Source organism: Cryptomeria japonica, chromosome 2, assembly GCF_030272615.1.
Source record: "Cryptomeria japonica chromosome 2, Sugi_1.0, whole genome shotgun sequence".
Lineage (NCBI taxonomy): Eukaryota > Viridiplantae > Streptophyta > Pinopsida > Cupressales > Cupressaceae > Cryptomeria > Cryptomeria japonica.
The window spans coordinates 106,219,328-106,236,039 of NC_081406.1; the positions used below are offsets into that span (position 1 = coordinate 106,219,328).

Below are 16,712 nucleotides of genomic sequence, written 5' to 3' on the forward strand. Positions count from 1 at the left end.
GAGGGTTTAATCCTCCTGGTTGTGGAGTTTTCTAGGGCTCGTAAGGTTAGACCCTCCCCAGCTCAGAGAAACCCTAAACCCTTGGCCAACTAGGAGGTGCATGATATTTCACATACGGAGTTTGGCAAGGCGGAGGGCAGAGTTTCTATGGATTGGAATGACATCCATGTTTCGGATGATTCAGAGTATAAGACCTCAGAGGATGAGGGTCCCCCACAAAAGCCCACACCTGGCACAAATATTAGTGGGAAAAATCTACCTACATGGGCAGCAAAAATTTTGAAATCCCATCTGTCTCATCCCCAAAATCTCGGCCCCCAAAACCGTAAAAAACAAAAACTGGAAAAAAAGGTAGAGATTCAAGGAAAAGGGGAAAATGAAATATGACTTGATATTCCCCTTAATGTGGACCCCAATGAGATTAAATGTGACTAAATGTATGTTGACAAGCTTCTGGCCAATTTCTTGGTTAACCAGGAGAAATGCTTTTGATGGGTGTTTGATGAAATTTATTTACTAAAAAAGGGGATCAAGGATATTGTGGACTCTTTCACGGAGAATCTGACGCCTGATAAAACTGACAAACTCCTAAAGTTGTCCCAAAAAATCTTGTAAGCCATTAAGGTCATGAAGACAAAATTGAGAACATGAGACTAGGATTGATAGGTTGGAGGATGAAATCTAGGATTTAAAGAGTAAGCTTAAGGGTCTGGTGGAATATAGTAAGGAGGCGATGTATAACAGTGTCAAAGGCCTCAAAAGAGTCAACGAGGAAATCCCCTTACAGAAAGCTCACGTGACCAGATCTGTACTATCCTCAGACATTAACCGCGAAAAGGGAATCCAAGATATGCAGGCATCTACGGGGCCCACTACCAGGACTAGGACCAAAAAACAGGAAAGAGGCAGTTCGAGGTTCATCATTAAAGAACTCCAGGAGATCAATAACAAAGAAATCCAGAAAAATACTGAGCTTTTGAAAGCGCCTACTTAGTTTTTTGGCTGGTGTTTCTTGTTTCCATTGTGCTTTTTGTGGTTAGACTTGCTGGGCCGTGTCCCCTGTTTTGTTGTTGTTTAGCAGTTGGTTAGTTTCTAGTTAACTCTGAATTAATGGATGGATTTGGGTTTCGGATCCCCGTAAAACTCGTTTATCTTAATCAAAAGCATTACCGATTGGGTAGTCTTGCAATTGGAAATAAGTGGTAATGTTTTTTTGTGTAAAGATATGCGTAGAAAAGTTTGACTTTGTATGTTTTTTCCTTTTCTCTTGAAGACATGGCACTTGTAAGATATTTTGATTTAAATTGGGTACCTATTGTGAAGATGAGAGAAATTCTACTAAATTTTATCTATCTTATTTATTAGACCATTTTATGTTGTGGCAGAAATCAACGTACTATTGAGTTCTCAATTATGGACAATGAATATCTAGTAGAAAGTGATGTAGATAAAGAAATAGATTTCTAATAATCGGTAAATTTGTCACCCCAATGAAATCAAATACGAACTATTAGCTCTCCAAACCATTCTCTGCAACTCTACATGTTGCATACAAAACCTCCGGCCATAGTCCCATTGTCAACCTAGGTTACTGAATCAAAATCATAATAAGAATGTAGGAAATTGAGATCCAAAAATTATGGTAGGTTCTCCCTTCATAGATTTATCCTATTCTAATCCTAGAAGGGAAATCCCTTGATTTCATGTAGGAGATTTCAAGAGAAATAATATCCATGCAATGTGGCTTGAAAAAAGCCTTCGGCTTTCACATATGAAGCACAAAAAATAAAATCACTAAACTTCACAATAAAAAAAGCAAATGAAATATATATAAAAAAGGTAACAATACGTATAGAAACAAATATTTCCTGGAAGTAAAACTGAGAAAATAGTTATAACATACCTTTATGTGAACCACTTTGCATAATGCATATACATGTATAAATTACATTTAAATTAATACTAACCTTTATACATTTCATCAACTCAAGATCACTAAGGATTTCTAATTGCCGATATCGATCAAATCATGGTCGAAAGGAAAATACAACTTACGCTTACGCTAACAAGAAATAGTAGATGTTTGATGGAAATGATTTGATAAAAGGGAAACAAGATTGATGCCTTCCTAAATTGTAAATAAAGATAAAACGTGACAACAAATAGAGACCGATGTAAACCTTATGTATAAGGAAATAGAAATACAAATTTAAGCCAAAAAACTAAGAAACATTCAACATTTAATTCCACTTCATTATTCATTATGCATATAGAGATAAGTGATAGTTTACATTGAATGTATTTAGTTCAAACACGATAACTACTAGATATGTAAGGGGACATCCAAAAGTGAATGAATCATAATTAGCAATGCAGTTTCATTTCTAAGTCTTGACAATTGAAATCCTCATCTTTTAAGCATTTAAACATAAATTAGCTTCTCCCCTAGAAAAATCACAACCGGCCTACACAAAACAAACTAAAACAACCTATGTGCACAATATCTTACATCCACACATATGTATATTTTCAATTACAAATCAATCTCATGGCATACGACAGGACAATAATTAATAGAGTTCAAGTACACAAGGTTGCCTCCTATATTATTTTAGAGGGAAAAAGTAGTTGCAAAATGAAAGCTGCATAATTTGAAGATATTTTGGATTTGATATGTTATCGTAGCTTCTAATTACTATAAGAATAATTGGACATGATTATTCTCAAGAGAAAACACATAAAAATAAACAACATTGGTGATTCCATGAAGGCAAGAGCAGTATGACGTGTTCGTGTTGAAAGGTCAAGAGTCGCGAAGAACTTGACATTTTACCCGCAGTAGATACAAATTAATTGCTAGTCATTTGTTATTTTGGTAGCCTGGCAGGCCATTTGTACGAATTATTATCTTGGAATGATAAATAAAGAATGCGAGTTTGAGGGTGTGGGAGCCATATTACACGAACTTGTCCTGAATGGAATCGACAATTGTTTGATCGCTTCGGAAGGCCTTCGTCAATACAGAAACTGGGATAGCAGGATTCGCTGCAAAGAGAGAATTGGCAGAAACCTGAACTCCAGGATTCTGGCTGCTCAAGGCAGCGATGGCCACTGCATTTCGATGTCCCACATTCTGTTGGAAGTGCAGCAATCCCTTGGGAAACACAAACACGTCTCCTTTCATTAACATCTTGCTGTAAAACTTGTTTGTAGTATCGATGAAGCCCACAGAGAGGTGGCCTTCAAGCAAAACCAAGATTTCAGTGGCTCTTGGATGGGTGTGAGGAGGATTAATTCCACCCACAGCGAAGTCAATGCGGACCAACGATATCCCCAGTGTGTTAAGCCCCGCAATCTGGTTAACGTTCGCCGCTGTTACGTTAGAGCCTACAGCGTTGCTTGTATCTCCTTCTCGTCCCAGACCTCGGAAGAAGAAGTCCTCCGATGAAACCACTTTCGAGTCCTTGCAAGAGAAGCCGTTCACCAAAACTGCACATGTATTCATATTCGGTTAGTAATTTTACATGCACACACAGAGCTGAATTCAGCTAAGAAAGAAAGAAAGAATCAAAGAAATCTGTACCTTGGCCTTGCCTATCTGCAACACAGAAATCTTGCAAGGAGTCGGGATCTGCTCCCATCACATGCTCGCTGCAACAACATATAAATACACACAGGAAAATGAAGCTTAAGCGCAACCAGCTTGCCATTTCTTAATTCGCACAAGAGTTTATCAACACGAACACTCAGAGAGAGAGAGAGAGAGGGGCGTGAATTTGATTGAACTGCAAATCATGACATAACATTATATAGTGCAAATTTTGAACGAGATATACATAGTCAGGACGGCAACAGCGCGTAAATCCTTTTAATATCAATTAAACACCGAATCCATTCAAACTACCCCTAGATGAGTAGCTTCGTTACGATATTATCAGGGCAACTTTTAAAATTCAATTTGCCAAGAGGAGAATAAGTCCAAAATTTACGAATTTTGTCTATTGTCTTTGTTAAGACTTGATTTGTTTGCTCTTGGTGAAGAATTCACAGTGAGAAGCGATCAACCTTTGATCAGCAGTCCGCGTCTGTTTCTTAGTTTATATCTATTTAAAATAACTGCAATTTTGTATTAATTAAAATCCCACGATTGGTGGCTTCTTGGCTCAATATTAGAGGTCATTCAAACATGTAGAGAGATATCATCGCTCATAAACAAACGACTTTAAACTATTTTCTTGCTTCATTGATAAATCTATAATATCTGATTACAGGGCAGCGGCAGAGGTCAATTTCAAGCGTATGTAGAATATTTTGAAAATAAACGTGTACCACTGATCTAATCTCTGCGTTTACCGTTTTCACTACTCTTTATTGAATTGGCTGATCGGTACGGTGTCTTTGGTTTGCTTTGACTCACCTCATCACTGAAAATTGATTAGCATATTAGGTCACGTTGCTTCACCCCCAAAGGATGGGAAAAGAGCACATACCCTAGGCCTAGGTTAGGGTGATGCACTAAATCCATGCTTAAACACTGCTATGTTCACATCGCTCAAACCACATACAAACACTGAGCCGAAGTTCACATCACATTCTTAAATAGTAGGCAAATTCACATTACATTTAATCGATTACTAATATGACAATGGCTTATTATTAATCGAGTGATCTTTGGCATGCAAATAAGTCATCACATTCTTAAATTGTAGGCAAATTCACATTACATTTCATTGATTACTAATCTGACAATGGCTTATTATTAATCGAGTGAATTTTGGCATGGCAATAAGTCGTCGATTTTAGGTTTCTAAATATATGCATGACAAAATTTAATCAAAGATGTTCCATACTCTTCTCTTGAAGACTTGACACTTACAGGATATTATAATTTAGATTTAGACTAGGTAGGTTGTGGAGATGAGAGAAAATCTACTGAAGTTTATGGTTTTACAATTAATTTTTGTGTAATTTCATGGTGTATCAAGAGGCAACCTACCGTATCCTTCTCAATTACAAATGAAGAATATTCTAGCCCTAGATTGGTCGCTTCTTGCCCCTAAACCTTGAAGAATGTTAATGACGACGTTAAGCATACGAAGGAGGCTCAATATTAATCAATGTACAAGTGCTCATTCATACATATATAAAGCTATGAATATTTTCATAAGCTATATTGTCTTCTCTATTGTTCATGGTCTTGTGCTTTCTTTTAAATACAATCATGTGTAATTCAAAGACCATCAAATATTCTAATTAATTGTTTCTTGAGAATGGCTCATGGGAACTTTATTTCAAGTAAGGAAGAGAATTTTTCACCGTTATTTTGTTTACCATTGCATAGATCTCCATTATTATGATCTCATATTTCACATTACACAAAAATTGCTTGAATTTTTTTCCCTCGGTCTACAAGTGTGATAATTGATCATTTAAGAAGGTGTAGGAACCATTTTAATTCTTTTCTAATATAATTCATAGAATTGGCCTCGTAAATTAAATATCGCTCTAATCAGTTTCTTGTCATGCTCTGTCAAATTCATTCACGTTGCAATTCCCACATTTAATCATGTGCACATGGACACAAAATTCTAAAAAAACAAAAATGATTCTCAAATAGCATATTAATCATGCTACTTCACCTCAAAGATGGGGAAACAATGCATAGATTAGGGTGATGCATACAAGCCATGCCTAAACACTAATATGTTCACAAAGCTCAAACTACTACCTCAATAATAAAAAAATTTACAATTGTACAAATGCTTTGCCAGAGTTCACATTACATTCCTAAACAGTAGTTCTAGACAGCTTTAGTATTTTATAGTCAATCCGATTTCTTGTCTTAGATTATAGCACAATATAATAGGTTTATAGTTTTCATGCATTCATCTAATATCCTATGTGTCATTCTTCTATATTGAAATATGGATAATATAAGCAAGCCTTAGTCAAATTAATCCCATTATAATGAGTCATAGATGTGTTAATCTAGTTTCATTTTTACATCCAATAGGTTCTAATAGCATCTAGATCTCTAGAGAATACTTAAATCGAATTTATGCATCTAAATTAACATACCTAAACACTAAATTTTCTACTCTTACTATATATACCCTATCAGCCAATAATGTTACCCTTATATCAATAAATGTACTAGATATTGAAATTCCCTAGGTTTAGTTTGTCTCTTCAACTTCAAATTGTTTTTTTGTGAAATTTTGTATGAATTATAAGAGATATAAGATTTGTTTCTAGGATCTCGCGAGTCTAGCTTTATCTATTAATTTCATGCTGGGATTTATTAGAATTTTTTTTTATTGGTAAATTTTCAAATTATTCATATATCCAAATTATTTTACAACACGAGCACATTCTTAAAGTGCATATAAATATACAAATAGCTCCCTATTTATTAAGTTCGCATTAATTTATTGGTGACGCATAGCTGTCCTATATCTACCCAAGCAATAATTCTATACATTAAGGCCTTAGAGAAAAGAATTCGATTGACCTAGTGAATATTTCATTTCTCCTTCTTATCATTCTGGTTAAAAGAAGTTGCTCTTTTACATTGACCCTCTTCCCACATTTCACACTACAACTATGCTCGATAATTCCCAAGCAAAGGGAGGGTGGATGACCTCAGCTAGCATTTTTTGAAAGAAAAATTAAATAATTTTTTTTTAAAAAAAATTTAATGTATATTTTTTAAATCCTTCAAGTGCCAACCCTGTAAGAGGATATTTTGGGGGCCTAATAAGTACCTACACGTGGTCTCTTTGCCGTAATTTATTTTTGTCACTTGTCTTTGACTTAAAACACGGTATTTTCTACATCAATTTTTCCATCATTGATTTTTGCCACTTGTCTTTGATTTAAAACACTAATGTCTGTCTTCTCTTTTTATTCTCATTTGGCATTCAGATGATACATAGAGAAATAAAAGGGCGGTAACTTGCTTAAAGCATAGAGTGTAAAATCCTAGCATATCGTCTCAAATTATATTTCTTTTATTTATCTGTCTCGGGTGATATTTACTTTATTTTATTTCTATGTGTTGATGACTGATCTACTCTAGGTACAAGGTATTGTTGCACTAAATAGAGAAAATAATGGTAAGGGTAAATAGTAACCTTCTGAGAAAAGGTATATTTATAGAGGAAAACCATAGAATTTAAGTTTATAGCCAAGGAATAAGCTTGTTACAACACAAAACAAAAAAATCTAATCCCTTTTAAGAGTTGTAAAAATTATTAGTGTCCATAGAAGACCATTAAATATTATCCTCCAAGATTTTCAAAGAATAGAGATAGATAAATGGGATGAATATGAAGAGGATGAGTGAGATGAAGTTGTCGAGTCGATTTACCTCGAGGAGGGCAGACGTATTGAACATTACAATATGGGAGGAGAAGAGTTGGGAGACTGGCATAAAGCTAGTGAATTGTGTTACCCCGAGGAAGGAAAGATATTCAAGACAACAACAATGCAAGAGTAGAAGAGTTTGAAGATTGTAATAAAAGGAATGCAACCTATCACGATAAGAGGCCAATTTTTAAAAAAATTAAAATATTTGGATGTGAAGCGTTTGTGCACCCAAATAATAAGATCAAACAAGATGAATTCGATACGACATTTTTTAGTTCATCTATCTTGTCTATGATTGTCAAAATAAAGGATACAAGTGGCATCATCCTAGAAGGGAATAAATCGAGTAAGAACTTTTGTAAGAGTATGTGAAAGTGTAAGACTAAATTCATTTTTCATGGAAGAAATGAGAAGCCTATACGATAACTAGTGACTAGAGAGCATAAAATGTTTTTGATACACTCGTGACTATTATATAATTGTTTGCTCATTTTAATTATTCCAGAAAAAAAAAAATCATGATTGAACAATTAGTATAAATAGTCTACTCGTCAGTAGATATATATTATAGTCTCCAAGGTCCTTGATTTAATTATATATGGATAGTCTCTAAAACTCCTTGTATTAATGTTAGAATACTCCATTTCCTTTGCATTTCATGAACTTGCCCGTTTAATTTACAACACATTATTCATTACTTCAAAAATAGGATGTGCACGCATTCTCTGACACCTAAGAGTGATTAGAAATATCAATCTTCCTATTTACTGGATAGCCTAATTGGACCAAACTGGTTGAGCCACACCGTAATGAATCTATTTCTTTCATATTCTCCATATTGGGCTTGCCATAAGCATAAGGAAACAAAGGCTACAAGTTTGCCTACTTGAAGAGCATCGTAGATCTCATATTCTACACAATATTTTTCAATGATCTTTTCTTGAGATTAGCATTGTGCATTATTGCATGCAGATTGTAGAGAGTCATCTTGATGTATGTCACATGATGAATTTTCTACTTTCGTTGTGATGCATAATATATTTCTACACAATGAATCTCTTTGTGATATTTCACTTCCAACATCTTGTAATATTGGAAAACTTCACAAGTAACCTATTAAAAAATATTTCAAGTGACCAACAACAAAAATACGCTACATCCATACATGTATATATATTTTTAATTACAATTTGGTATTATAGAATAAGAGAAAAATGAATAAGCATTCAACTACACAAAATTTTCCACTGTATCATTTTTCTGCTAATGTTAGTTACATAGTGATAGGGTCAATATCGCTTGAATTGAAAGTAAAATGGTGATATCCTTAAAAAAAATTAAAGGGATAAATCCTAAACCCTTTCTATTTAATATTCAATATTAAGAAGTATAGTGAATAAGGAGTAGAACGGAATTGACATAGAACCCATAACTGTCTCAACGATGATTGATATGAGGACCAAAGTACAAAAATAAAAGGCCCTAGTTATCAGAGAGCCATATAAGATGAGGATCCCATTCACAAAATATTCTCTAATACAAGAAAATCTATATATGTCCAAAACATTCAACAGACTCTAACTAGTATAAAGGTATAGACAATGAGATGCCCATTTAAAAAATCATCTCTACAATAATAAAATTTAAATAATCACATGATATTGACCCTACAGCAAACTAGAGATAGATTTATTTTAGATAGAACACGAGGGGCCAAAATGTAAGAGAGAAAAACTTCTACTACTGAGCTGCTTGAGATTAGAACCAGATACAAATTCCCCATGATTTCTACACAAGAATGTTTTGAAACAATGGAATAGTGTACATATCAAGCCTTTATTCCAAAACAAAGCATATATCAAACCCTCATGCCTAAGCTGTATAGAGTCCTTCATTGGAGCCAATTGTGGTGCGAAGATGCTTTCAGTAGTGCTCAGCAAGATGATCCTTGAAAAAGACTACTGCCTTTAAAACATCCACCATATTTATCACTTAGCAGTATGCCTAATTCCGCCTTATAGGCTTTAATGGCAATAGCCAAAACTTGATCTTTATACACATAGATTACCATTCCTATTGCCGTGTAAACATAATAAAAACTAGACTACTTTCCTAATCACAAGTTAGAGAAGAGATGACCCAGCAGAGCTTTACCTTTTTTCATGCCATACTTCTCTATGGATTCATAAAGAATAGTGTCCAGGATAGGACTATGCTTTACAAAGCCAATTGCAATTTGAACCACTTGACAATAAACTTGAATGTGGTAATTAAATTAGAAAATAAAACAAGGAACAAGTTGGGACGTGGATACCAATTTGGACAAGGCTATCTCCAAGATATCTTCCCTAGTAAAAACTTGAATTGCATGCTCAGCCCTATGACAGTGCACGTTAAACACTGATTTGATAATCTGTCATGTGATAACTCCAGATTCATGGTATTCTGATTTCTAAAAAGGAATGTGTGTCCCTTTGTTGAAATATCCACACTCTATTTAGAATAGTTACAAAGAAAAATGACCAAGCACTCGAAAGGAGAACAAGATGTAAAAGTGATTGCAGGGCACAAAAAAGAAAAATAATAACAATAGAATGGACAAATAGGAGACTAAATAAAGAAAAAAGGGCCATAAATAACTCAAAAAAAATTCACTTGTTAGACAATAATGACTGTAATTTCACAGAGATCGATTTTCACAATCAAATAAATGTTTCATAAAAAATACCTTTACGAAATTTGAGGGTTTTTCGTGTAGCTTTTCCGATACCGACATTAGGTCCACAATTTTTATTTCCTTTTTTATATTTAAATCTACCAACACTACTTGGAACAACAATATTCCTCCTAGTTCCTTTCTATCAAGCATCTCTCATTCTGAAATTCTCATGTGTTTGTTGGTTTTTTCCCTTTTCCGCCCAACAGTAAGAAAGGATGATTCTAATAGATATAGTCTTCCAGTTTTATCTTCCATGGTTCTTCATTTTGGCCATTTAAATTTTCATCTCTAAATTGTCTTCTTCCACCATTGATCCCACATGAATCTGAAATATCATGATAAATGACCAAACTACATCACTCTAATATCAGTTGTTGGTGTTTAGGTAGACCAAAGCAAACAATAATATTAAATATGATGCAAAATAAAAAAGGAAAAGGGAGAAATTCACTACAATACAAATGTAACGTGTGTTCAATAAATGTAGGATACATCCATGGAGAAATAGCCATCCGCTTTCTTTCTATTATGTAATGAAGAGAAAAATACATTCTCATAGCTTTTCACATTCCACGACCACTTATTTATCAAGTCCTTTTTGTAGTTCACAAAGGTCAATTTATATACTAAAATAATAGTAGACTCTTTTAATAAATAATGGGTAATTATTTCTTTGGGGGCACTTCCATCGATCCCCCAACTAAGGACGTTTCCCCAAGAAACCCTTGTTGGGACTAGTGCCCCCAAATTACTACAATGGAGATTTATTAATAGCCGTATACTAAAATTTAAACCCAACAACATCATTAGTATAATACAATAGTGTTGAATTTCTGGATCAATAACCTTCTCAAGATTGCTTAGCATACAATCTTGACCTTTTTCTCCTCAGATATGATAGGAATTTTGTTGTAGATGATTATTGGAAATCATTCTCTAACTCGTGTCCATTATTTTATTCTAGCTTCCCATAGATTTCTCTCAGCCTCTCTAAATTTTATAAGATATTTTTAAATATTCAATATGAAAGAGGAGTTTATGAGAAATTGGAAAACACAAACAATCCAAAATCTTGACCTTATTTGTTGAACCATTTTACTTTAGTCTCATCGTCAACATGTATTCAACCATAGTATTAATATATATTTTTTGTAGTTAAATTGTTGGATGGGCCAGCTCCCTTTAGATTAGGTTGACAATGATTGACAAAACGGGTTTTTGTCCTCGACTGAACTAGGTGAGGCTACAAACAAGGAGCGCCCTCCCTTCTCAAAATCCCTAAGGAACAAAGACCCATTAATAGGTCAGGGCTAAACCCTACATTCTAGCCCTATCTTTGGAGTGAGATCTAAGAAGCATGTGACAGCTAATATCTTGTTTGTACCTCCTTTCTCATGCTTCTCTTTCACAACCTGCCAAATCTCCTCCATCTAGACATCCCCAGCCTAAATGTGCCCATCTTCAATTTGATCTTCATTCCCACTACCTCTCAAAGGCACTAATTCTTTAGGCTCTAACTGTTGCAACACAAGAGGATTCTCTATTTGCCTCACATTCAGATTTTGACCAGCATTATCAACCAAGACTCAATAGAAAGGGGGCCTTATCCAATTCAATGAAAGCATCCATTCCACTCTTATACAACACCTCGCTTTTATCCATCAAGTAATGGAGAGCAGTGACAAGCTTTCCCCCCCTCCTTTTTGAACATTGAGCAACAATATGTCTAGCTTGAAAATATCTTCTGCACCTGAAATGGATACCCTCATAGTCTAAGGATTACACCCAAAAACATTTCGATATTTTGATAGGAATCTCTTCAAGGAGATTCTCAGTGCCATCAACATCCACAAGAATCTAGGCATAAGTAAAGTGCTTAAGATTTGACGAGCCCTCATCCACCAATAAGAAACTACTCAAAGACCTCCCCAAGAAGGTTTGTCATTGTTTCAACGTAAGCATTTGATTATCCTCCTAGCTCCAATTGTGGTCTCAAAGCACCTTATTTATGTCTTTCACATTTTTAGAAACAACAACAAAGAAACCTCGAGCACGTGGATAGATTTGAACACATCCATCAACAATGAGTTCCCAGTTCTCAAAGATATATTTGTGAAGATCTATAAGGCTTGTCCAAATAACTCTTAAATTCTTAATCAACCCTAACCCAAAAAAACCTTGTCATTGTGTTCAACCTCCTCTTCAACACCACCTGCAAGTTCCACACAAATTGATTTTGGAGGGGAAAGCATGTAGCTTTAGTGATTATTGCCCCATTCCTCCCCATAGCCTATCTTAAGAACCCCTACCCTCCACCAAAGGAAGATGCCAAGTCAAGGGAGAAACCATTAGGGAATTCAAACCAATCATTGGGAAGGCAACATTTCCCATCCCATTCAATAATGACACCCCTTCTATTCTAATGATCTAGCCTATCTAAAGAACCCCTACCCTCCACCCAAGGAAGACGCCAAGTCAAGGGAGAACCCATTAGGGCATTCAAACCAATCATTGGGAAGGCAACATTTCTTGTCCCATTCAATAATGGCATCCCATCTCTTCTATAAATAAAGATACAAATAGCTCCTATAAGATAACAAATTCCTCCTGTTAGTACGACAGGACAAATACATCATTGTAGTTCATAGGTCTAGTCTATATTTTTTTTTGTGAATGTGTATCAACCTCTATCGTCCACAATATATATATATATATATATATATATATATATATATATATATATATTACCATTGCGGTCACTTACAATAGAGTCATATGTGAAACCTTTTCTTAACTTCAAGTCGTTCTAGTAGAATAAGTCACTAGCAACATGGAAAGTTTCTCACTACAAGATATTGATATCAAAAATTTCATACACAACGATAACAAAACCTTACATGCCTCTATAAAATATGTACAAAGAAATGGAAGGCCAACTAAAACCTCCATGCACCTACAACCTAAAGATACTAAAACTACTATACGAAGAAGCTTATGGATTAAAAAACCTTATGGTTGCTAATGCCAAGAATGTGGTGGGAAAAAGTTCCTTAAATATTACATGATTACCACCCAACCTTACATAGAGTGAGGAAAATGCTACAAAGAAAACCCTCCCAACCTTTATAAGAAAAATTGCAATTTTATTTCATTGTAAATTCTCTTCACATGTAATACAAAGAAAACATGTCTTTATAATAATGCAAACTAGAATAGTTTTTAATATTAAATATATAAAACCAGCCTAACCTTAAAATAATTAGTTAGTATTTGATACCAAGTCAGAAACCAAGATCCTTCTATCAAAATAGTTGCACAAGTTAGAGGGTAAAAGATGGACAATTGTGTACCTCACAAGTTATTAGATATGAAAGCATGCAAACTAGAAAATGAAAATATAGATAAATATGATTTAACTCCTAATTTATTAATCATAATAGATGTACAAAATTATTTTTCAAAGGAGAGCAATCAACACCTTGAATGTTAGGATGCAACTCCACGCAAACAAAAACAAAAAAACCGCAACTTAATAAGGTTATCTCATAAAAAGGAAAAATCCAAGAGAGAATATATCGTTGAATGCTCTACTCTAACATTACCGGTTAAAGAAAAAATCCAAGAGAGAATATATTTGTGGCCTACATTGCTTTTAAAATGGCTATCTGTGGTAGATTCAAGAAAGTCTAGCTAGAAAGTGATTCGCTAAATATAATCAACTTCTTAATTAAAAAGACTATCCCAACCTGGACGATTAATCATTTAATGCGGGAGTGTTTTGATATGATTGCTGAATTTGAGCCAATTCAAATTTTGCAAGTTTTTAGAGAGGGTAACAAGTCTGCAGACCACGTGGAAAATCTTGGTGTTGCTAGAGATGATGAAAAGTGGTGGTGGGAAGGGGATTCCTTTCCATTTAAGTTGTGTGAATTGGTGAGGGGGGATGCCGAAAATCTCTCTCCGTATGACAACTTTTCACATGTGTAAAGCTATTCATATAAATCTATGGTGGTGACCTTTCCTATGGGTCTAGTTTGTTATCATCTGCCTGAAGCCTAGTTAAATAGTGTTACTAATAAAATGTAGAGAGGCAACAATCTTATGGGGGGAGACAAGAACAAATTGGAAGAGTCTTTAGGCGAGCTTTGGGAGAAAAATTAAGAGGTCTATAGGGAAGCTGGTGACAGAGGTATGGAACCTTTTTATCAGAAAACTCCATGGTCAGAACCACCAGCTCATGGATTTCTTTTTTTGAAATTGGAATAATGGGGTTCTAATTGTGTATGGGGCGGAGTTCAGGATTCATGAACCCTTCATCATTGAGATTTCTAGGCTTAGCATGGAGGGTAAAAAATTCTATTGGGAGAGAAAAAATTCAGACGAAGCCCTCTCAATCTTCTACGATAAAAAGAGTGACCGAAGCAGAGTCAAGAAGAACGAGGATGGAGGCTACAATCGAAAGGACCTTCTGAAGCTCTGAGCAGATATAGCGAAATTTATTGTGAGGTACATAACCCTTGATGGCCACTATGCTAGTATATTTTCCTATCATTTTACTATTCTGAACCACTTGAGGCATGATAAAATATTTTCAATTCCATTTTATTTGTTGTCATATCTTGAGAATTCCATCCATAAGAATTTTGAGAATGAGGAAAACCCAGTTCTGCATGAGGGTTTAATCCTCCTGGTTGTGGAGTTTTCTAGGGCTCGTAAGGTTAGACCCTCCCCAGCTCAGAGAAACCCTAAACCCTTGGCCAACTAGGAGGTGCATGATATTTCACATACGGAGTTTGGCAAGGCGGAGGGCAGAGTTTCTATGGATTGGAATGACATCCATGTTTCGGATGATTCAGAGTATAAGACCTCAGAGGATGAGGGTCCCCCACAAAAGCCCACACCTGGCACAAATATTAGTGGGAAAAATCTACCTACATGGGCAGCAAAAATTTTGAAATCCCATCTGTCTCATCCCCAAAATCTCGGCCCCCAAAACCGTAAAAAACAAAAACTGGAAAAAAAGGTAGAGATTCAAGGAAAAGGGGAAAATGAAATATGACTTGATATTCCCCTTAATGTGGACCCCAATGAGATTAAATGTGACTAAATGTATGTTGACAAGCTTCTGGCCAATTTCTTGGTTAACCAGGAGAAATGCTTTTGATGGGTGTTTGATGAAATTTATTTACTAAAAAAGGGGATCAAGGATATTGTGGACTCTTTCACGGAGAATCTGACGCCTGATAAAACTGACAAACTCCTAAAGTTGTCCCAAAAAATCTTGTAAGCCATTAAGGTCATGAAGACAAAATTGAGAACATGAGACTAGGATTGATAGGTTGGAGGATGAAATCTAGGATTTAAAGAGTAAGCTTAAGGGTCTGGTGGAATATAGTAAGGAGGCGATGTATAACAGTGTCAAAGGCCTCAAAAGAGTCAACGAGGAAATCCCCTTACAGAAAGCTCACGTGACCAGATCTGTACTATCCTCAGACATTAACCGCGAAAAGGGAATCCAAGATATGCAGGCATCTACGGGGCCCACTACCAGGACTAGGACCAAAAAACAGGAAAGAGGCAGTTCGAGGTTCATCATTAAAGAACTCCAGGAGATCAATAACAAAGAAATCCAGAAAAATACTGAGCTTTTGAAAGCGCCTACTTAGTTTTTTGGCTGGTGTTTCTTGTTTCCATTGTGCTTTTTGTGGTTAGACTTGCTGGGCCGTGTCCCCTGTTTTGTTGTTGTTTAGCAGTTGGTTAGTTTCTAGTTAACTCTGAATTAATGGATGGATTTGGGTTTCGGATCCCCGTAAAACTCGTTTATCTTAATCAAAAGCATTACCGATTGGGTAGTCTTGCAATTGGAAATAAGTGGTAATGTTTTTTTGTGTAAAGATATGCGTAGAAAAGTTTGACTTTGTATGTTTTTTCCTTTTCTCTTGAAGACATGGCACTTGTAAGATATTTTGATTTAAATTGGGTACCTATTGTGAAGATGAGAGAAATTCTACTAAATTTTATCTATCTTATTTATTAGACCATTTTATGTTGTGGCAAAAATCAACGTACTATTGAGTTCTCAATTATGGACAATGAATATCTAGTAGAAAGTGATGTAGATAAAGAAATAGATTTCTAATAATCGGTAAATTTGTCACCCCAATGAAATCAAATACGAACTATTAGCTCTCCAAACCATTCTCTGCAACTCTACATGTTGCATACAAAACCTCCGGCCATAGTCCCATTGTCAACCTAGGTTACTGAATCAAAATCATAATAAGAATGTAGGAAATTGAGATCCAAAAATTATGGTAGGTTCTCCCTTCATAGATTTATCCTATTCTAATCCTAGAAGGGAAATCCCTTGATTTCATGTAGGAGATTTCAAGAGAAATAATATCCATGCAATGTGGCTTGAAAAAAGCCTTCGGCTTTCACATATGAAGCACAAAAAATAAAATCACTAAACTTCACAATAAAAAAAGCAAATGAAATATATATAAAAAAGGTAACAATACGTATAGAAACAAATATTTCCTGGAAGTAAAACTGAGAAAATAGTTATAACATACCTTTATGTGAACCACTTTGCATAATGCATATACATGTATAAATTACATTT

General features: G+C 35.0%; 1 protein-coding gene across 1 annotated transcript; it reads right to left on the reverse strand.

Annotated features, from left to right (window-relative positions):
* Positions 1-2,956: 2,956 nt before the first annotated feature.
* On the reverse strand, positions 2,957-3,710 carry LOC131859387 (putative germin-like protein 2-1). The gene is made up of 2 exons (XM_059213055.1): positions 3,584-3,710; positions 2,957-3,489 (listed from the first exon to the last, which is right to left on the reverse strand). Exons 1-2 carry the CDS (start codon positions 3,708-3,710, stop codon positions 2,957-2,959), a joined length of 660 nt encoding a protein of 219 aa, XP_059069038.1.
* Between the last annotated feature and the right edge of the window lie 13,002 nt (positions 3,711-16,712).

What these genes read in the sequence shown, in the direction of transcription:
- LOC131859387 (XM_059213055.1), bottom strand. Translation starts at nt 3,710, where the DNA reads ATGGCAAGCTGGTTGCGCTTAAGCTTCATTTTCCTGTGTGTATTTATA. An exon ending in TGCAGATAGGCAAGGCCAAG is followed by an intron (nt 3,490 to 3,583) that starts GTACAGATTTCT and finishes ATACATGTGCAG; the next exon opens with TTTTGGTGAACGGCTTCTCT.